Raw genomic sequence first — 24,252 nt, 5'->3', positions numbered from 1 at the left:
TCCACCCCTCTGACATTCCCCTGCAGTTGCAGTCGACACAACTCCCATCTTTGCACCTCCTCCATTCAGGGACCATGTCAGGCCTTTCAGGTAAGACAAGGGCTTACATGCACCTCCTCCAACCTCATCCACTGTATTCAGAGCTCTCAATGTGGCATCCTCCATCGGTGAGAACAAATGTAGACTGGCCAACCAATTTGCCTTAGATAGACACAAAAAGCTGGAGTAACTCACCGGGACAGGCAGCATCTCTGGAGAGAAGGAATGGGTGACACTTCGGGTCGAGACCCTTCTTCAGACTAGTCAGGAGAAAGGGAAACGAGAGATACAGACGGAGATGTCGAAAGATAAAGAACAATGAATGAAAGATATGCAAAAAAGTAACGATGATAAAGGCAACAGGCCATTGTTCATTGTTTGTTGGGTGAAAACGAGAAGCTGGTGTGACTTGGGTGGGGGAAGGATGGAGAGAGAGAGGGAACCACTTCACCTTGTTGTCTTTCAATTTGGCAGTAAGGCATTTGTCAACGTTCTTCATGGTGGGCTGATCCAGAAATTAAAGATGTACAGCATCCCAAGTGGGTTGGGAGATTGGATTCAGAGCTGCCTGACCCAGAGAAGCAGAGATCCCAAGTGGGTTGGGAGATTGGATTCAGAGCTGCCCGACCCAGAGAAGGCAGAGGATAGTGGGGGAAGGGTTTCAATCTGGCTGGGGGTCTGTGACCAGTGGTGCCCATCAGGAATCAGTGCTAGGACCTCCTGTTGTTTGTGATCATTTATCTACTTAGGTTTGGTTAGCAGGTTCCCATTCGCCATGCAAATTTGTGGAGTTGCAGACAGTTAAGATGGCTGACAAATGATACAGGAGAAAACAAAGAATTTCATTGAATCTAGTTACATGTGACAATGTGATGAAACGTCACACATTTCCTTCTCTCCACAGATGCTGCCTGACCTGCTGAGTTATTCTGGCATTTTGTGTCTATCTCCAGAGTTTGGACTTACTCCGATTGCTTTCTCTGGAGCACCAAAGGCTGAGTAGAAATGGTAGAAATGTTTGACATTAGAGTCGTAGAGTCATAGAGTGCTACAGCATGGAAACAGGCCCTTCAGCCCAACTTGCCCACACCGCCCAACATGTCCCATCTACACTAGTCCCACCTGCCCATGTTTGGCTGATATCCCTCCAAACCTGTCCTATCCATGTACCTGTCTAACTGTTTCTTAAACGTTGGGATAGTCCCTGCCTCAACTACCTCCTCTGGCAGCTTGTTCCATACACACGCCACCCTTTGTGTGAAAACGTTCCACTCAGATTCCTATTAAATCTTTTTCCCTTCACCTTAAACCTATGTCCTCTGGTCCTCGATTCACCTACTCTGGGCAAGAGACTGTGCATCTACCTGATCTATTCCTCTCATGATTTTATTATGATGAGAAGCAAAGATCAGGCGGGAAGTCGGAATCTTTTCCCTGTGGAGGAAATATCAAATACTAAAGGGCATAGCTTTAAGGCGAAAGGGGGAAAGTTTTATGGAGATGTTATGGGCAAGTTTGTTTTACGCAGAGGGTGCGTGGAATACGCTGCCGGGGGTGGTGATGGAGGCAGGGACCATTGTGGTGTTTAAAAGGCTTCCTGATAGGTACATGAATATGAATGAAATATGAGGGATATAAATCACGTGTAGGCAGAAAGACTTCGTTTAATTGGGCATCATGTTGGGTCCAGACATCATGGGCAGAAAGGTCAGTTCCTATGTTGTACTATCCCATGGTCTTGATTATGATCTAAGATTAGATTCTTGGAGTCTAGGAGGGAGAGGTAGAGTAGACCTGATGGGCCGAATGGCCGAATTGCACTCCTATCTCATATGATCTCTCGCCCTTGACCGGCAACCTGCGGTTTTGGTCTGAAGAAGAGTCTCGCCCCGAAACGTCACCCATTTCTTCTCTCCACAGATGCTGCCTGACCCGCTGAGTTACTCCAGCATTTTGTGTCTATCTTCGGTGTGAACCAGCATCTGCAGTTCCTACGCAACCTGCGGTTTAAACAGATGATGGTACATGTGCAAGAGGGGACTGTAGATGCTGGGTCTCTGGAGAGAAGGAGTTTGTAACGTTTCGGGGCGAGACCCTTCTTCAGACAGTGGCACAGTTTGATTATTAGCGTGAGGTTACGTGTAAATAGTTTTCTTTTGATGATTGGTACTGGTTTGAACTAACAAGCTGCTACCCTCCTAAAAGATGTCCCACGCCGAAATATCCCCGACGCTGCGCGATGGCACTGATTGATCAATCGCAGCAATGTTTCCAAACGCTATTTAGAAGTAACGGCTCATTAAAACAAAGACCTAAATGTTTGTGAGCCAAGGGGCAGTAAACAAACTTCCCATCGCACATGGGAACCGGCGACCAAGGCGGCACTTTCATGTTCCAGAGAGAACATTCTTTAAACTTGCTTGACTGATAAGCCCATTTCATTGGTACACTTGTTGGCAATCTAATAAGTATCCGATCATGATCTTACAGCCTATGGAAAAATAGTTAGAGAAAAATAAAATCAAATGCTAAAAAAAAAGAATAACGAATAACAGGGTTTTTTCACTGAAGATAGACACAAAAAGCTGGAGTAACTCAGTTGGTCAGGCAGCATCTCTGGAGAGAACGAATAGGTGATGATTCGGGCCAAGACTGTCTGACCCGCTGAGTTACTCCAGCGTTTTGTGTCTATCTTCGGTATCTGCAGTTCCTTCCTACACACCCAGGACTCACTGAATAGATTCAAGAACAATCTCAATTATTCTTACCATTCCATTGTGTCACCAGCTCCTAGAGTTATTAAACTGATGTTGAATACATTTTCGTCTGAATTCGTGTCTTGAAATATTACCGTCTGCCAATGTAAAGGGTAGTTCAAACTCAACAACGAAGCAAAGTGAAATCTTGGTCGTTGGAACATTCTCTTTGATTGTTGAAAAACAAGGTGCGCATTACACAAACAGCAAGATGAAGAGCATAAACTTCAATTAAAAGGCTCGATCTTCAGGCCGCTGTTTATTTGTGTTTGTATTTGTGGGTTATTTGTGTCTGTGGCGATGTTACTAATGGCCCGTTCACAGTCAGACTGATTTCTCCTTTGACTTGACAATATAAATGCCTGCATAATATCACTCTGGACAATAACCCAGTTCTGCTCCCGGGACTTGTATATAGGCATAAATAAATACAATTGACTGCAACATGCCAGTCCAGACATGCCTAGCCTCAGGGGAATCCTGTTGAAAATGGCAACTGTTAACTTCTGCCGAAGGCATCAATAAAGTGTTGGGCAATCAAATGGAAAGAGAGCTCGGTCCGTACAGTTTTGGACAGTATTTGGTACTGTTGCTGCCTGTCCCGTTGAGTTACTCCAGCGTTGTGTGTCTATCTTCGGTTTAAACCAGCATCTGCAGTTTCTTCCTACACAGTATTGGTGGTGTAGCGGGTTCGCTGGCTCTCCGGGCGGCCACCGACCAAACTGGAGGGGCAGGTATAAGGACCACTTGTACCCCTGTACATTGGTGAAGCGGAATCATTAAGCAGTTTAGAAATAGTATGAACACAAACGGTGGCTGGGAGAAGTTCCTTAACTTCGTCAAAGGGGAAAATAAACATTAATTCAATCAGAAAGTGCCCCACTACTAATCTGTCTTAAATGGGGTGTGAGCGTTCTTGTCTATGTGGGTATGCTAGACAAATGTTGCACTTTAAAACGTCCTGGCATCCCGGTGAATGGTGATACAATGGGATTTATTTATTGGCTTTTGATAAGTTCTTCAATAAAAGGAAAGCCATATATATACACTGTGTTTTGCGTCGAGATGGTGATTACAAGTCTGTTTCACGCAGGGAATGGTTTGTCGGCATGATTTGTCAGCTTGTTGTCGCTAACATCTTTTGAAGGCATATTAAAACTGTCGACCATGACTTGTTAAAACGATCGAAAACGATTTCCACATTTCAGCACAGCACACAACAATTTGCACTCCGTGCGTCTTAAGTAAACGTGAAAAGAAATATAAAATGTCCCAGGTTATAATATAACGTTGAAGAGAAGTCTGAAGAAGGGTCCCGACTCCAAACGTCATCTATCCATGTTCTCCTGACCCGCTGAGTTACTCCAGCACTCTGTGACTTGTTTCGTCAACCAGCATCTGCAGTTCCTCGTTTCTAAGTAATTTTTTCGACCATCAGAACCGACAGGTGGATGGGTACAAGTCCACCCACGAGAAAAGACAAGACCCAAACCACTTTAAAACAAAATTAATAACCCATTAACTGTAATTTATAAGTATTAGAATGCATGTGTTAACACCAATCCAGGGCGCCTAAGCGCATATAATGACTGCTAACCATTAATAAAACGACACGGCTGTCCGCTTATGGTGGTGAATGATTATAGGGAAATGGAAATGGGCAGCTATTTGACTCAATTTAAGTACTGGCAGTGAAAAAAAGTATTGTCATTGAGAAAATGGCACATTAGATTTTCATTGAGAGAATCGCATATTAGTGACAACTTTTTGGGCCCCTTCTCTCTCTCCCTCCTCCTCCTCCTTCTCTCTCTCTCTCTCTCCCTCCCTCTCTCTCTCTCTGGGCTGAGCAGTGACATCAGCAGACAGAGTTAATAAGGTAGGGTCCATGCAGACTCTGCTCCCAGGTAGTCGGTTCTCTTCACCAGGACACAATGCAGAGGTCACCTATAGAAAAAGCCAATGCCTTCTCCAAGCTCTTCTTCAGGTAAGATCAAACATTACCAACCCCCGAGCCCACCTTTCACTGGCGCACACGTTCTAGTTTCCATGGCAAAGGAAACTCGCAGAGGTGAAACTTTAACAGTAGTTACAAGAGTTTTTGTTTTAATGAAACTGCCGATAGTTTTTGTTTCACCGATTAGCAGGTCAGTGCTCGCCGGGCACGGAGGTCGGTTACTTTCAACCAGTTTAGTATTTTACGCTTGAAGAACAAAAGTGTAAATTGCGGATTGCCGTGATTCGGAGAGAAAAATCAACTGGAAACTTCAGACAAAGATTTGTCACAGTTGACTTGCCGCTAACAACTCCTACCAGCTGCACCGACCTACCCGGTCTACTGCCCTACGAATGATTCCGCAATCGTTGCCGAGCCTGGAGATCCCACATCACTTACCGGGACTTCTCGCAACCCCCAGCACCTCGTTCCTCCCATTAGATTTCCTCCCCAAATTTACCAACATTTTATTAGACTTTTTTTCATGACACGCATCGACCCTGACCGTACAGAGTGCAAAACCAAAACAAAAATCACGGGCTCATTTCGACATTCATTGCTGTAAGAAAAAGGAAGTATAAAATGATCCATTGATTTTAAAAAAAACTAAAATCGCTTGATATGCAACTGCATTGAGAAAGTTTTAACCGAGATCTGTGACCTGGATGTGAGTTACAATTGGCACATTGCGAAGCATGTGGTCGTGTGGAGAAATCATGTGCATCTATGTTTTCAGGTGCAGACATTTATAGGGATGTAAAAAATCTGTTTATTAAGAGTTGGATATTTCTCGTGCCCAAGGTGAGGTGAAGTTCAATTCAGCAGCGGGTAGCAATGTGAGAGCTTCTGTTAGAAATAGTTCAATATCTAAAAGATAACTCATTGACTCCATTTGTTGGCACGGTCATTTGTCAGTCTTTTATGTGAAAAAATGATAATAACTCCGAGGTGGCAATAGTGACAACTTTGAATCCGCAAAGCTTAAACATGTACATGTGATATCCTAGACTTCCGCCAATCAAATCGCAGAATGTCTACAGGTAATCACATCCTAGAAATGGAACCACTTATATCCTATTGTCCATTGTCCACATTTACCCAACCAGTCCGATTCCCAAGTCACCAAACAATGGGATTCAATCACCTATTTTCATTTTGGTCGATTGAAGACAGGGGGTGGGTGGGGGGAATGGCAGTTCACAGAGCACTAAAGAAATAAGTTCCCCTAAAATTCTTCAAAGGTAAAATTGTTAAGTAGACAATCAGACATAAGAAGATAAGATAGGCACAAAATCCTGGAGTAACTCAGCGGGCCAGGCAGAATCTCTGGAGAGAAGGAATGGCCGATGTTTCGGGTCGAGACCCTTCTTCAGACGAGAAACATCACCCATTCCTTCTCTCCATAGATGCTGCCTGGAGTCACTCCAGCATTTTGTGTCTATCTTTGGTGTAAACCAGCATCTGCAGTTCCTTCCTGCACATAACAAGATAAGAAATGGCTACAGGAATCAACCTCAGTTCCATATCCTTCACAACCCCCATAACCATGGATTCTTTAATGTTCAAAATATATTCCATTCTTAACCATCCGAACATAATGGACCACTGGGCAGCACAGTGGCGCAGTTGGCAGAGCTGCCGTCTCACTGTGCCAGAGACATGGGTTTGATGGGTGATATGGAAGATAATAATAATAATGCATTACATTTATATAGCGCTTTTCTAAACACTCAAAGATGCTTTACAAGGTTTACTAAAACATAAAAGAAAATAAATAGATAAATAAGTAAACGATATTTACGATATACATTAATGACTTAGATGAAGGGATTAAAAGTACCATTAGCAAATTTGCAGATGATACTAAGCTGGGGGGTAGTGTGAATTGTGAGGAAGATGCAATAAGGCTGCAGGGTGACTTGGACAGGTTGTGTGAGTGGGCGGATACATGGCAGATGCAGTTTAATGTAGATAAGTGTGAGGTTATTCACTTTGGAAGTAAGAATAGAAAGGCAGATTATTATCTGAATGGTGTCAAGTTAGGAAGAGGGGATGTTCAACGAGATCTGGGTGTCCTAGTGCATCAGTCACTGAAAGGAAGCATGCAGGTACAGCAGGCAGTGAAGAAAGCCAATGGAATGTTGGCCTTCGTAACAAGAGGAGTTGAGTATAGGAGCAAAGAGGTCCTTCTACAGTTGTACCGGGCCCTGGTGAGACCGCACCTGGAGTACTGTGTGCAGTTTTGGTCTCCAAATTTGAGGAAGGATATTCTTGCTATTGAGGGCGTGCAGCGTAGGTTCACTAGGTTGATTCCCGGAATGGCGGGACTGTCGTATGTTGAAGGGCTGGAGCAATTAGGCTTGTCTACACTGGAATTTAGAAGGATGAGGGGGGATCTTATTGAAACGTATAAGATAATTAGGGGATTGGACACATTAGAGGCAGGAAACATGTTCCCAATGTTGGGGGAGTCCAGAACAAGGGGCCACAGTTTAAGAATAAGGGGTAGGCCATTTAGAATGACAGTTAAAGAGAGAAGCTAGAGCCTCCACATAAACAGCTCAGTTCCAGAGGTCAGGATTGCTGTGGCTGTGAGTCAACAGGTCTACTAGCTGCATCAATGTGCCACTCTTAACAAGATCAATTGCAGTAACAGGCCAAAGTTTTATTACCACCTTGAAATCGGTCACGTTATCATGGCTATCATAGTGTCATAGAGTCATAGAGTCATCCAGCATGGAACTTGACCTTTCAGCCCAACTCGTCCAAGCCAGCCTATATGCCCCATCTCAGCTAGTCTCATTTGCCTGCATTTGGTCTATATCCCTCTCAACCTTTCCGATCCATTTATCTTTTAAAGGTTGTTATTGTACCTGCATCAACTATCTCCTTTGCCAGCTCTTTCCACATCATCATCACCCTCTGTGTGAAAAAGTTACCCCCTCAGGTTCCGATTAAATCTTTTCCCTCTCACCTTAAACCTATGCCTTGATTTACCCTATCCTGGGTAAAGGAGTGTGCATTTACCCTATCTATTCCCATCGTGATTTTATACACCTCTATAAGATCACCTCTTAGGAATAAGGTCCTGCCCAATCCCTCTCTATAGTTCAGGCCCTCAAGTCCCCGCAATAATTGAAATTGAGTGCAGGAAACTATTGCAAATGAATATGGAAAACTCATTCAAAGATGTTTTAGTGATACAAGCAGTACTAATTTCAGAAGAATTTTTAAATGGGATCTCTCCTGAAAAAAAGTACTTTCACCTCTTAATTTTAGTAATGACCTGGTCACCACATTGAAAGTCAAGGTTCAAGAAGGAGTCCCATCATCACCTTTCATAACTAGTTTGGGTTATCAATAACCATGAATAAATGATTAGATATTTTAAATCAAAAGGAAAAATGTACATGAAATATTCTTACTTTGCATCCCACCACGTTAGTTAAAAAAGTAAATCTCTCAGCACAGCAAGTTTCCATTTAAACACCTGTACAACTATTCTCAGTGCTAACATATAGAAACATCTAATTTGGATAAAATCTTACTCTCTTGAGCATGTGCATCTTGTTTGCCAGCAGATGTTTGCTTCGAAAGACCCTTTTAAAAATTCTCTGCCTCTGCTTTGATTACAAATGCTTTATTATCTTTACAATTTATAAAAAAGTCAATGTTAATTATAATTTTCGATGTTAATTATGTTGACAAATCTGGTATTGGCAAATGCATTGTGAGGGCATTGCATGATTACATGGTGAAGTGATCTGTATATAGTGGCGCCTGGCCCACAGGTATGAGGATGCAATATTAAGTTATCTCCAAAGCAACATTGACTCCATAAAGTTAATACATGTTTGGTTATTACACAATGCTAATTATTATAACACATAGCATTGCGTGTATGCATCAACTTTGTGGAAATAATGTGCCTTTGAAGATAACCCAATGTTGCAACCTCAACAAATTTCCATTTAAACACCCGTACATCTATTTTTAGTGTTAACATATAGAACCATTTCATTAACACTTAATGCTTTACATTAATACTTAATTACTTAATACTCCCCGTTAATACTTAACAACATTAATACTTTCCGCTGCTTGTGTATGGTATGTTTGAGATTAATGGCAATGTTTCTGAGATTTACACAATTATTTACAAAATGTATATATTTCATAGATAACACTTAACATTGCTGACTTCAGACAATACCCAACTTTTCACTTATAATTATGATTGCAACATGAATTTAGAAAACTATCACAAACAGTTTTGCAATGAACCAGTGATACCACTTTCAGAAGACACGGTCTTACCTTCCAGAAGCAAGTTCCTATCAACTTCAGTCAAATTCATCTTTTCTATTCATTTGACATTACATAGGATTTTTAAATGGATGGGTTGGAAGTGGTTCCTATATTTGAATTGAATTGGATTGAACTTTATTGTCACATTGACAAGTCATAGTGAAATTCTTTGCTTGCGTACCCAAAGTATGCAAATAGTCGCCACGTAAAGGGCGCTGACAAAGTTACAAAGTATCCCGTGTCTGGTCCTCCTTTGTGCAAATATAATAATATATTCCTTTATTCGTCCCACACCGGGGAAATTTACAGTGTTACAGCAGCAAAATGGATAGCAAGAGATAAATATATGCAAAATATGATGCTGAAACTATTGAGTTTACAGACTTACGTTATTCTGATGGTTGCAGTCTGAATCATTTGCAACAGAGAAACAGATTCTTGGTTTATTTCAATTTAATATTGACAGAATCGGCAGATTAATTTTGAATTTGATGGTGAAGAGTATATTGCTGGAAACAGCAATGTGATGTAGCAACCACAGGTTATAGGTTAATTGCATTTTCTCCTTGTGAGTGTGTGGCCTTCCTTCACGTGATCCAGTGACAACTGACATTCCAGAGATCATAAGATCATAAGTGATAGGAGTAGAATTAGGCCATTCAGCCCATCAAGTCTACTCTACCATCCTACCTTCTCCCCATAACCACTGACACCCGTACTAAATCAAGAATCTATCTATCTCTGCCTTAAATATATCCACTGACTTTGCCTCCACAGCCTTCTGTGGCATCCTCCCCAAGTCCACTCTATCCAAGCCTTTCACTATTCTGTACGTTTCAACGAGGTCCCCCCTCATTCTTCTAATTTTTTCTAAGATGTGCAGGTCGGTGGAATAATTTGCTTACGGTCTGTAGGTGAATGGTTGAATGTGGGGAAATGATGGTGGGAATGAAAAGAGAATAAAATGAGAGTAATGTAGGATTAAGGTAATTGGATGCTTGATGATTGGTATGGACTCGGTGGACCAGAAGGCTGTTTCTTGCTGTATGACTGTATCACCATGGCTGAAATCTTCTCTTAGTGTAAGTGTTTAGCTGTGGGGAATTGATGGGTATGTGTACGAGAAAGGTTTACAGGGAAATAGGTGGGGCAATGGTATTGACGTGGGTACTCTGAGAACCAGCATAGACTCAATGGGGCAAAGGCCTTTTTCTGCAATGTAAACATATAACATATAACATATAACATATAACAACTACAGCATGGAAACAGGCCTGTCCGGCCCTACCAGTCCACGCCGACCATTCTCCCTGACCTAGTCTCATCTACCTGCACTCAGACCATAACCCTCCAATCCCCTCCTATCCATATACCTATCCAATTTACTCTTAAATAATAAAATCGAGCCAGCCTCCACCACTTCCACCGGAAGCCCATTCCATACAGCCACAACCCTCTGAGTAAAGAAGTTCCCCCTCATGTTACCCCTAAACCTTTGTCCCTCAATTCTGAAGCTATGTCCCCTTGTTGGAATCTTCCCCACTCTCAAAGGGAAAAGCCTACCCACGTCAACTCTGTCCGTCCCTCTCAAAATTTTAAAAACCTCTATCAAGTCCCCCCTCAACCTTCTACGCTCCAAAGAATAAAGACCCAACCTGTTCAACCTGAAAAACAATCCTGTCAAATTAATTCCCAAATTACACAAATCCTTGTGCGCATTAGGAATTGCATCAGACTGACATGCAATTGAGAATACAAGGTATTTGTAATCAACTTTGCTCTGACCATTGTAAGAAAACACAATATATTTTGAAGATAGACACGAAATGCTGGAGTAACTCAGCGGGACAGGCATTATCTCTGGAGAGGAATGGGTGATGTTTCGGGTCGAGACGCTTCTTCAGACTGAGAGTCAAGGGAGAGGGAGACTAGAGATATCATATCATATCATATATCATATATCTACAGCCGGAAACAGGCCTTTTCGGCCCTCCAAGTCCGTGCCGCCCAGTGATCCCCGTACATTAACACTATCCTACACCCACTAGGGACAATTTTTACATTTACCCAGCCAATTAACCTACATACCTGTACGTCTTTGGACCATATGGAAGGGGAAGGTGTGAAAATGACAGATCAAAGCAGTGAAACCATGAATACCTCTGCTCAGTCCACCTAGGCCTACGCGATCTCCCAGTTACTAAACACTTTAACTCCCCCTCCCATTCCCACACTGACCTTTCTGTCCTGGGCCTCCTCCACTGTCCGAGTGAGGCTCAATGCAAAATAGGGGAACAGCATCTAATAATTTGCTTGGGCAGCTTACAACCCAGCGGAGGTATTTATTCACAAAATGCTGGAGTAACTCAGCAGGTCAGGCAGCATCTCGGGAGAGAAGGAATGGGTGACGTTTCGGGTCGAGACCCTTCTTCAGACTGCTCCACTTACAACCCAGCGGTATGAATATTGATTCCTCTAACTTCAAGTAACCCTTGCTTTCCCTCCATCTCTCCCCAACCCTAGTTCTCCAACTTGTTTCACTGTCCTCCTGATTAATTTTACTGTTTGGATGCCTCATTGTCACCTTCCCCTCAGCTAACAATGAACCATTCTACATTTCCTTGATCAACGTCTGCTTTGATCAGTTGTTTTCACACCTTACCCTGCCATATCTCTAATCCCCCTCTCTTCTGACTCCCAGTCTGAAGAAGGGTTTTGACCCAAAATGTCACCCATTCCTTCTCTTCAGAGAAGCTGCCTGTCCTGCTGAGTTACTCCAGCATTGTGTGTCTATCATCAGTGCAGACCAGCATCTGCTGTTCCTTCCTACAGAATATATTTTGAGCTGGTCCCAAGCAGATCAGTGGATTGTATCATCCTGCATCTGGGGTGCTGCTGGAACCCATTCCATGCCAAGAGTCAAGAGTCAAGAATGTTTTATATGTTCCTGATAGAACAATGAAATTCTTATTTGCAGCAGCACAACAGAATATGTAAACATCGTGCTCTGTAAACAATATAATAAACGAGAAAAAATGTTCACTATGTGTATGTTTCCACATATACACACACATATACATACATACATATACACACACCCATATATATTGCATGTTTGTATATAGTGCCTGTATGTGTACTATATATATGTGTGTGTGTGTGTGTGTGTGTGTGTGTGTGTATATGTGTATACATACAAATACTGAACTTTTTTTTCTCATTAATTATATTGTTTAGAGTGTACTGTTTACATATTCTGTTGTGCTGCTGCAGTGTATGTGTGTATATATATATATATATATATATATATATATATATATATATATATAATGTGTACACACACCAAACACACCAGCATACACATAAAAAGTAAACAATAATAGTGCAAAAAGACAACCAGTGCCCCCAAGTCTATAGTTCAGAGCTTATTTGCAGGTTGTAGTGTTTAATAGCCTAATGGCTGTAGGTAAGAGGCTGTTCCTGAACCTGGACGTTACAGTTTTCAGGCTTCAGGAAGGATATAGGTGGAGACAGGACGATAGAGGAAGATTTTCTTTAGTCAGATGGTGGTGATTGTTGAATTCTTTGCTGCAGAAGGCTGTGGAGGCCAAGTCAATGAATATTTTTAAGACAGAGACAGATAGATTCTTGATTAGTACGGGTGTCAGGGGTTATGTGGAGAAGGCAGGAGAATGCGGTTAGGAGGGAAAGATAGTTTAGCCATGATTCAATGGTGGAGTAGACTTGATGGGTCGAATGGCCTATTTCTGCTCCTATCACCTATATCACTTAGTACTTAAGGTCACCCCAATAAACTGATAATGCGCTGGGAATCAGTGGAAACCCTGTGTTTCTGTACTTAACTGCGAACATTCATGCTGTGAAAATTTCTCTGCAATGGGGATTATCACAATCTCATTCAGGCTAACGGGACCTTTTGTTCTGACCCACTGGTAACTACTTTCTACTTTGGTTAATGTGCCTGTTCGTCCTATTCATGAATGCCAATTCTAGGTTTATATCGAACTCTATGAAGATGATCTAATAATTTTTGTTAAAACTGTAAGAAAAAGGCTTAAAGATGTAGTGATTTAGCACATATATATAGAGCGATTCTTCTGTTTATTTACATCTATGCCTTATTGTCCCAAAAGATCTTACAAATGATTTGGAGTTAAAGTCAAATACATAGAATAGATAAGCTATCCACTGGCCTTTCTTCCGCTGCAGAAGTCATTGTTCGCAGTTGTTTGATCCTATTATGCTCGTTAGAATTTAGCAACAGAATTGGCCGTGACTTCAAATAAAATATATTTTAGTAAGCATGAATAACATATTTTATGTGTGCATATTATTTATGATTAATGCAAATCTTCGGTTTATAAAATACCCATTGAATGCTCACAATTTTTAGAATCAACTTTTGATACATTGTGCCCTTTGTTAGTGGGTTGTGAAGGGAATCCTGCAGCCACATAAGTTCTGGAAGCCTGAGACGGTGTAATTTAGGGATGCATGGGGTGACAGTGCATCTCTTACACTGCTCAGTCGATAAGCCCCACTGGAGTCCCAACGAAACGCTGGGGGATCTGGCCGTTGCAATCTTTAAGAATAAGGACTGAGATAGGAAAAACTTTTTCACCCAGAGAGTTGTGAATCTGTGGAATTCTCTGCCACAGAAGGCAGTGGAAGCCAATTCACTGGATGTTTTCAAGAGAGAGTTAGATAGAGCTCTTAGGGCTAACGGAATCAAGGGGTATGGGGAGAAATCAGGAACGGGGTACTGATTTCGGATGATTGGCCATGATCATATTGAATGGGGTTGCTGGCTAGAAGGGCCGAATGGCCTACTCCTGCACCTATTTTCTATGTTTCAATGTTTCTAATCTCACATGGACAGATTTAGCACAGTTTCAGAATCCCTATTTATTTCAAATGCCAATTCCAAGACTGAAGCAAGGAGGAAAGAGCCAAGTGAAGTTTTTTTTTCTTATTTTAGTTTAATGTTTTTGCATCAGTTATTTGTGTTTTTAATGTATTTTAATTTTCTGGTATTTTAATTTAATGTATTTAATTGTTAATTTTTATATCAGAGATAAGAGGTAAAGCTACTTCACCTGTATTCAAGAGAGAGTTAGATTTAGCTCTTAGGGCTCGTACGGAATCAAGGGATATGGGGAGAAGGCAGAAACGGGGTACTGATTTTGGATGATCAGACTTGATCATATTGTATGGCGGTGTTGGCTGGAAGGGCTGCTTGCACCTATTTTCTATGTTTCCATGTATGCCCTTTTTTTCAAATTCTACAGGGACCTATTTGGACACTTCTCAGATGCCGAAGGCCACCTCAGCTTCTGCTCTGTGTGCAGTTCAGGCAACAGCCTCATATAAAGTCCAGCAAAAGTTTGCTTAATAACAGTGTCTTAACTATACCAAATGTATGAACATGTAGAACAGAAAAAAAATCAATGGGTGCTTTTGCAATGCCTTTAGCTGCACGATTCCCAACGTCAACGAGACCTGGGTGTCCTTGCACACCAGTCACTGAAAGTAAACATGCAGGTACAGCAGGCAGGGAAGAAAGCTAATGGCATGTTGGCCTTCATTACAAGAGGATTTGAGTATTGGAGTAAAGAGGTCCTTATGCAGTTGTACAGGGCCCTGGTGAGACTACATCTGTGGAGTATTGTGTGCAGTTTTGGTCTCCTAATTGGAGGAAGGACATCCTTGCTATTAAGGCCATGCAGCATAGGTTCACAAGGTTAATCCCTGGGATGGCGGGACTGTCATATGAGGAAAGATTGGAAAGACTGGGCTTGTATTCACTGGAATTTAGAAGGATGAGAGGGGATCTTATAGAAATGTATAAAATTATAAAAGGACTGGACAAGCTAGATGCAGGAAAAATGTTCCCAATGTTGGGGGCGTCCAGAACCAGGGGCCAAAGTCTAAGAATAAAGGGAAGACCATTTAAAACTGAGATGAGAAAGAACTTTTTCACTTAGAGTGTTGTGAATTTGTGGAATTCTCTGCCACAGAAGGCAGTGGAGGCCAAATCACTGGGTGAATTTTAAAGAGAGTTAGAGAGAGCTCTAGGGGCTAGTGGAATCAAGGGATATGGGGAGAAGGCAGGCACAGGTTACTGATTGTGGATGATCAGCCATGATCACAATGAATGGCGGTGCTGGCTCGAAGGGCCAAATGGCCTCCTCCTGCACCTATTTTCTATGTTTCTATGTTTCTATAGAAATACTCTCCCAGTTATGTTACTTCTTGGAGAGTGTTACAAAAAAGATAATTTACAGAAAAAAAAAGATTTTGCGTTTTCTTTTCGATGTAAATTGACTATGTTAATGTTATTCAGTATCTCGCCGAAAGGTTATATTCTTGGATATCCGAACAAAAGATGAAACTAAATGATCTGAGTTTCTTTAAAAAAAAGGTAACAAATTGGCACGCAGTGGAAAAGCCACAAATGAGTGAACTGACCTACAACACATCAGATATCTAGTGAAACATGAGACTGCAGGTGCTGCAGTCTGGAGCAAAAACATGCTGTTGGAGAATTCAGCGGCTTTCAACCCAAAACTGATCCTGCTTAACCTGCTGAGTTGCTCCAGCAGTTTGTTTTTCACAACTGATATCTACCTTTGTTTTTCTCATTTGCGACTTAAATACAAGATGCTACAATGTGAGGAAATATTACATGATGGAGGCAATAGAAAAATAATTTCTTGCTTTCTAACATTGAGAAATGAGAAAATGTTGAACAACCTTATGTGCTGGTTCACGAAACACAGAAGGTAAACATACAGATACAAACAGCAACCAGAAAGATATTGAAACATAGAAAATAGGTGCAGGAGGAGGTCATTCGGCCCTTCGAGCCATTCATTGTGATCATGGCTGATCGTCCACAATCAGTAACCTGTGCCCAACTTCTCCCCATATCCCTTGATTCCACTAGCCCCCAGAGCTCTGTCTAACTCTCTCTTACATGGTAGTATGCTGATCTTTATAGCAAAGACTTTAGGGTAGGAGTACAAATGTAAACAGTTGCTGAAATTGTGAAGGGACACTACACCAGAGTACTGGACCCATAGCTAGACTGATTCTTTGGAAAACGGACATGGAAGGATGTCTTATAAAGAGCGATTGAGCAAGGATTGCCAATAAAAATTGTAAATCAGAAAAATGAAATCGAGGCATTTACGATTCTGAGAGGGATTGGCATGATAAGCAATAAAAAACTATTTGTTCAAGCTGGAGAATTTTGATCTATGAGCACACTGTCAGGATAAGAGGTCAGTTATTTTGCAGTAAGATGAAGGTAAACACAAAATGCTGGAGTAACTCAGTGGGACAGGCAGCATCTCTGGAGAGAAGGAATGGGTGACGTTTCAGGTCGAGACCCTTCTTCGGATGAACCAGTTTGTAAACCTTTGCACTTCTTCCTCAGAGGGCTGTGAATATCCAGTTGTTGAGAATATGCAGGGCTGATGCTGACAGATGTTTGTATACTTAAGGAGCCTGGGAATATGGTAGTTGGGAACGAAGGGAATTTGAGATATAGGGTCAACCTGGATCTTAACGGTTATCCAAACATGTTTGAGGAATAGGGTTGTCACCTATCTCACTCCCAAATATGGGACAAGGTGACACCCCACATGACCTCACCCAGCCAGTGGCCATGTGCTCCCACTCCACCAACGGCGGCCACCAGGGCTGGGAGGTGGGTTGCTCCGCAACCTCCATTAGGCGAACACACTCCATTAGCCTACACTGTCCCGGCCAACAGCTGCCCGCGGGCTGACAGCGGTCCGGGATGTCCCGGGACAAGGGCGGTCCCGTATGGGACAAACCAATTTAGCCCAAAATTACGGGATGTCCCGGATAATACAGGACAGTTGGCAACGCTATTGAGGAATCATATAACCTACTCCAGCATCTGTGTACTTTTCTTACAACTAGACAATAGACAACTAGTTAACCCTGATCTATCTCATTGACAGAATCCATTAAAGAAACATCAACTGCACCTTCTATATTTTAATAAAAAAGTATATTCAATTGGTCTCAAGGAGTTTATTCATTCACAATGTAAATATTCCCATCCATCAGTGATTGAAATGCATACTTTTCTTGTCATTTATCTTGGATCTTTAACTGAAGGTTTTATAGTTTGCTTCTTGTGAATAACCCAAAACTAGGCACCTAACTAGAATATTATCTAAAGAAAGAAGACAATGCATTCAACTGTACATCACATTATCCTAACAATGGAATTTAACATATTACTTTCTTAAATAAAATCAGAAAATGCTGAAGTTGCACAGAAGACTAGGCAGAGATGGTGGAGAGAGAGACAAATTTAATTTTTCATTACATGAGGTTTGGTGAAAAATCATATATCTAAAGTTTTAACAGCCTCCTTCTCTTCAAATTCTGTTTGAAGTCTTAATTATTTCTACCATTTGCTTTTATTTCAATTTAAGGAGATCTTATAGCTCAATAAACATTTTCTGAAATACATTCTCAGGTAGATGTCGTGAGGATATATAGGGATTGAGTTCCATTGAGATTTCTAATGCTGTCCATGATGGCATCTTTTTTGTCTCTTTATTGTCCCATATGTATCATGATACTCAATATCGGTAAACTTTTTTTCAGAGATAAATAAATGATTTGTATGGGAATGTACAAGGCATGGTTAATATGTTTGCTGGTAATACTAAAATAGGTAGCATTGGAGGCAGTGAAGAAGGTTACCAAGAATTACAGCGAAATCTGGGTGAGCGGGCCGAGGAGTTTAGTTTAGAGATACAGTGCGGAAACAGGCCCTTCAGCCCACTGAGACCGCGCCGACCAGCGATCCCCGCACACTAACACAAGCCTACGCACACTAAGGACAATTTACACTTATACCAAGTATACAAACCCAAGCCAATTAATCTACAAACCTGTACGTCTTTGGAGTGAGTGAGGAAACCAAAGATCTCGGAGAAAACCCACGCGGTCACGGGGGGAACGTACAAACTCCGTACAGACAGCACCCGTAGTCGGGATCGAACCCAGGTCTCCGGCGCTGCATTCGCTGAAAGGCAGCAACTCTACCTTTTTTTTATTACCAAAAAATACTTTATTCAAGAAATAAATATATACAAAACATGTTCCTTCCAACACTCCATCCGACATTCTCGGAGGCTATACATACATTCAATACATACATTCAATACACCAATTACATAAAATTACCCCCCACCCTTGCCACTCATGTGGCCCACTGGCATGGAATCCCTTCCCTTATTTGGAGGGGCGTCTCCACCACACCCTGCCCCACGTGTCCAGCAGCGGAAGGACCCTAGAATGTGGTCCTCCCCCACAGAGCCTTGGCGTTGGCCGCACCGAGCAGACGAACAAGACAGGGGAGAGAGGGCAACCCTGCCTGACTCCAGACCTGACGGGGAAGCTGTCTGATTCCCACCCATTAATTGGACTGCACTACAGATATCGGTGTAGAACAGTTGGATCCAATTCCTGATTCCCTCCCCAAAGCCCATTTTGGAGAGCACGTCCCTCATGTACTGTACGTGTGCGATATCCTGTCGAAGGCCTTTTCCTGGTCCAAGCTGACCAGGCAGGCATCCACCCGTCTGTCCTGCACGTAGGCAATGGTATCTCTCAGCAGCGCCAGGCTGTCTGAGATTTTCCTGCCAGGTACAGCACAGGTTTGGTCCGGCTGGATCACCTGTCCCAGAGCAGACTTGACCCGGTTGGTGATGACCTTAGACAGGATCTTGTAATCTACATTCAACAATGTGATGGGTCTCCAATTCCTTATATCATCCATCTCCCCATTCTGCTTGTTGCCCTTCCTCATAGAGTCTGACATGCTGTCAGCTAGAAGCATGTCATTGTACACTTCCAGCAGGTCCGGGCCCACCCAGTCCCACAGAGCCCAATACAACAATTCAACTGCTGTGCCACCGTGCCGTGAGGTAATGTGAGGTTGCATTTTGGAAAGTCAAACCAGGGTAAGACTCTTACAGTAAACAGTAGGGCCGTGGAGAGTGTCATTGAACAGGGGGACTTAGAAGCATAAGTATATAGTTCCCAGAATGTGGGGTCACAGCTAGGCACGGCGGTGAAGAAGGCTTTTGGCATCATTCAGGGCTTTGAATTGGTGAGGCTGCACTTGGATTATTTTGTTCAGTTTTGGTCACTCTGCCAAAGGAAAGATGCCATTAAACTGAACTGTGTACAGAAAAGAGTTATGAGGATGTTGCAAAGACTCAAAGACATGAGTTATAGGGAGAGGTTGGGCAGGCTAGGACTTGGGTGAGACGGAAGGGTGATCTTATAAAGGTGTTTAAATCATGAGTTGTATATTCATTTCCCCAGGGTTGGTGAATCAAGTGCTGGAGAGCATACATTTAAGATGAGAATGGAAAGGTGGTGGGTGTATGGAACGAGCAGCCAGGGGAGGTAGTTGAGGCAGGGACTATCGCAACATTTAAGAACCAATTAGACAGGTACATAGATAGGACAGGTTTAGAAGGATATGGGCCAGATGCAGGAGTAAATGGGACATGTTGATCGGAGTGGGCAAGTTGGGCCGAAGTGCCTGTTTCCACACTGTTTGACTCTATGACTATTTAATAGGAACTTGAGAGGCAACTTTTTCACACAGAGGATGATTCCTATGTGGAGTGAGCTGCCAGGACAAACTGGGGCAGGTGCAAAAAACAACTTTTAAAAGACATTTGGACAGATACATGGATATGAAAGGTTTAGAGGGATATGCTGGGACTTTATTCCTTGGAGGACGGGAGGTTAAAGGGTGATCTTACAGAGGTGCATAAAATCATGATGGGAATAAATACAGTCTTTTTACCCAATATGGGGGAATCCAGACAAAAGGCATTGGTTTTTGGTGAGAGGGGAAAGATTTACTAAGAACCTGAGGCCACCTTTTCTCACAGAGGTTGGTGATTATACAGAGAGAGCTGCCATAGGAGGTTCATAGGTTTATGTTACAGAAGCAGAATTAAGCCATTCAGCCCCTCGATTCATGATTGGTACGGGTGCCAGGGGTTTTGTGGAGAAGGCAGGAGAAAGGAGGTAGGAGGGAGAGATAGATCAGCCATGATTGAATGGCGTAGATCTTATGGTCTGAATGGCCTAATTCTGCTCCTATCACTTATGACCTTATGATCTTATGAGTCTACTCTGCCATTCAATCATGGCTGATCTATCTTCCCCTCTCAACCCCATTCTCCTGCCTTCTTCCAGTAACCTTTGGCACACTTACTAATCAAGAACCTGTCAATCTCTGCTTTAAAAATACCCAAACACTCCTTAACCACCTGTAGTAATGGATTCAACAGACTCACCACCCTCTGAGCAAAGAAATCCCTCCTCATCTCCTTTCTAAAGGTTCTGTGCCCTCCGATCCTCGACTCCACGTCCACTCTATCCAGGCCAAGGTAAGTTAAGGCAGGTACACTAACAACATTTAAAAGACAACTGGACAGGTACATGGAGAGGAAAGGTTTAGAGGAATATGGACCAAATGCAGGCCCATGGGTCGAGTTTGGATGGGGCATCTTGTTGGCATGGACGAGTTGGACTGAGGCACCTGGATGGGGCATCTTGTTGGCATGGACGAGTTGGACTGAGGCACCTGGATGGGGCATCTTGTTGGCATGGACGAGTTGGACTGAGGCACCTGGATGGGGCATCTTGTTGGCATGGACGAGTTGGACTGAGGCACCTGGTTCCATCTCAAACCAGAGTTTGTGTTGCAAATAATGCTGGGATTATCAGTGAATATCTTTGTCAGATTGTAGCACATGAATAACTGGAGATGGAACCAAGGACGTTGTGTTCTGAGTTGCCATGCCCCTCTCTTAGTTTTGCAGTGACAATATGGCTTCAAGAATATTAACACTGAAAAATATCAGATGCTGCACTGTAATTGAGTTGAGTGATAGACACGCTTAAGACAGACACAAAATGCTTGAGTAACTTCAGTGTCTATCTTCTGTGTCAACCAGCATCTGCAGTTCTTTCCTACACATGATAGATGCACTTGCCTGAAAACGGTAAAACTTGGCCAGGCCAGAGCAATTACATTTTTAACTGTGTGATAAGGCTTAATTATTACCAAACAACCTCTCTTGCATTGAAGATTAACTTGACTTTTATAAGTGTGAATTCCCATTCCTGCAGTATGTTGGGGATTTAAAGCATATTAAAACACTTTGCATTTGTAAACACTTGCTGTGTATTTGATCTCTCTAATCTCAGTCCCCTCTCCTTTTGTCCTTCTCTGCGGATTTGGACATTGGATGAAGTATTCTAACTGGCTTTTACCATTCAGTCTTCACGACTTGGTGATCTTTCTTGCACCAAATTGGTTCAGGAGAAGCATTGTTGATTGGCCTCTGTGCGTAGGTCGCTAGTCCGTTGTGGAGTTTGCTTTGCTGAAAAGTTTTTTTTAACAGTGTGTTCCATTGCAAGTCCTCATTAAAACGCTGTAGGTATTTGCAATAAATAGCTGGCAATGTCTCTTCATTGCGAACCACAAAATCCGGCCCATGGTATTTAAACAGCAGGACCGACCTTGATTTCTTTATAATGTTAAATGCAGATCACTCTGCAGATGCCAATCTGCACAGTAAGCTACCATAAATTCAAGTTCACTGGAGTGCGTGGCAATCTCAAAATGTCCACTTTGGTTCACTTCTGTGAAAAATACAATTTAAAAGTATTAGAGCTTTTATTATACACTTCCATTTGAATTTCATCCTTCTTGCTCTAATAGCTGCAAGATAAGAGGCTGGTCGTTTAAAGCAGAGATGCAATGAAATTTCCTTTTGCAGAGACTGGTAAATTTCTGGAATTTTTTTACACCGGAATGTTTGGAGGCTAAACAAGTACTAAATGTACTTAAGGTGTATGTAGACAAATTTTGAAAGCAAACACAAAGTAACTGGAGTAACTCAGCAAGTCAGACAACATCTCCAGAGAACATGGAGAGGTGACATTTCGGGTCAGAATCTGTCCGAAGAAGGATTCTGACCCGAAACGTCATCTATCCATGTCCTCCGGAGATGCTGCCTGACCTGCTGACACTAAGTTTTTTTTTGTAAATCAGCATTTGCAGTTCCTTGTGTCTGATTTTCTGCAAGATCGGGAAATTGAAGGCCAGGAGAACTGGCCCAAGTTGAGGGAGCGTGGGTCAACAATGATCATACTAAATGGTGGGGTGGAATGGAAGGCCAGGAGCCTACTCTTGCTCTCATTGTCTTGAATGTTTGTGTTTTCTAATGGATGCAAGATATTTGTAGGGAATTGAGTAGGATTATGGTGGAATTGGCTTCACAGGACCCAAGGTCCAGGAAGCAGAACTATGAACACGTCAATGATACCAATATGAAAGCTGTTGTTTACTTTTGGAAACAATAAAACTAGTCTGTTGAGACAAAGGTAGATAAACTGTTGTACTTCTGCTGGATTAGTGCTCAGAGTTCTGGACTCTTCATAAAATACCGAACTTCTAATCGCACCACAGTTGGTGTGAAATAAATCTGGTATTTCAAAAACATTAGTGTTATTTGCATTAGATAGTTCAAGACCTATCTCAATTTATTGGCCTCAGGGAAATAAATCTGGGATATTTAATTAATTTGGGTTTACGTTTGATTCCATATCCATCAGTTTGGTTGACAAATAATTGACCTATGAGATGATTTAACCAATCAGCTCAATATGTAATTGAAGAAAAAGGCAATAAATTGTTCTCTTGACGTCCAAATACATAAAATGAATAAATAAATGAACGTGTAATTAGATGGCTGAACAGAAGGTGATGCTAGAAAATATTGAGAGTTAAGAAAATTCATGGATGTTGACCTTAATTTGTGTTATTATTTGTCATATTTCTCAATGTAATGAACATGCTATGTTTGTGTTTCTCAGATGGCCAAGGCGCATTTTGAGAAAAGGCTACAGACAGAAGCTGGAACTGTCAGACATCTATCAGATTCCTTCATCTGACTCTGCCGACGAACTATCGGAGAGGTTAGAAAGGTACAATATTCGTCTTTCAATAAAGGTTTTTAAATATAACATTCAATAACTTATTAAATGGTTTACACCGAAGATAGACACAAAATGCTAGAGTTACTCAGCAGGACAGACAGCATCTCTGGTTATAAGGAATGGGTGACGTTTCAGCTCGAGACCCTTCTTCAAACGTCACCCATTCCTTCTCCCCAGAGATGTTGCCTGTCCTGCTGAGTTACTTCAGCATTTTGTGTCTATCTTCAGTGTAAACCAGCATCTGTAGCTCCTTCCTACACGTATTAAATGGTGGTGGATGGGACTGGGTAACTGGACTGATGGAACTATCATTTCAGTGGGGCACTCGGGACTGCAAGCTGGTCGCAGGATGTTTGCGGGCAGCATCTTTCCTTATGTTGAAAAACATATGGCCAACAAGTGGCAGTCAGCCAACACATGGCTAGGTGCTGCCAGTTCCCAGCAATGTCCCAACAGCATGGATGATTCATTGTAGCAAGAGTTACGGTGGCACGGTGGCGTAGCAATAGAGCTACTGCCTTACAGAGCCAGAGACCTGGGTTCGAACCTGACTACCGGTGCTGTCTGTACGGAGTTTATACGTTCTTCTCTGACCACGTGAGTTTTCTCCGAGATCTTCAGTTTTCTCCCACACTCCCAAGACGTACAGGTTTGTAGGTTAACTGGCTTGGTATAAATATAAAATTGTACCGAGTGTGTGTAAGATAGTGTTAATATGCGGGGATCGCTGGTTGGTGCGGACTTGGTGGGCCGAAGGGCCTGTTTCCACGCTGTATCTCTAAACTAAACTAAACTAAACTAAAAAATATCAAAGGTGATCCAGTTTGGCATGAAGAACACACAACCAAGGAATTATTGCAATAGTAAGAGAATATTAGCAAGAGTGCAGAGGTTTGAAGTGAGGGGAAGATGTTTTAAAGGGAATTTGAGGGCAGAAAGTTTATTTTAGCAGAGAGTGCAATTCACTGAGGCAGGGATGTGTGGGGGTGATTGGGGGGAGTTAGATAAACTTCAGAGGCATTTAAACAGGCACTCAAATAGGGCAGGCAC

At 42.2% G+C, this 24,252-nt stretch overlaps 1 protein-coding gene across 1 annotated transcript in view; it reads left to right on the top strand.

Annotated features, from left to right (window-relative positions):
• cftr (CF transmembrane conductance regulator) overlaps positions 1–24,252 on the top strand; it is a 176,538-nt gene that overhangs the window by 17,864 nt on the left and 134,422 nt on the right. Inside the window, exon 2 of the mRNA XM_078416674.1 lies at positions 23,080–23,190. Coding sequence (XP_078272800.1) covers positions 23,080–23,190 — 111 coding nt within the window. The remainder of the gene's footprint in view (positions 1–23,079; positions 23,191–24,252) is intronic.

The sequence above is a fragment of the Rhinoraja longicauda genome, chromosome 20, assembly GCF_053455715.1.
Source record: "Rhinoraja longicauda isolate Sanriku21f chromosome 20, sRhiLon1.1, whole genome shotgun sequence".
Classification (NCBI taxonomy): domain Eukaryota; kingdom Metazoa; phylum Chordata; class Chondrichthyes; order Rajiformes; family Arhynchobatidae; genus Rhinoraja; species Rhinoraja longicauda.
Note: the sequence above shows the minus strand (reverse complement) of the source record. Positions and strands in the feature narration are given on the sequence as shown.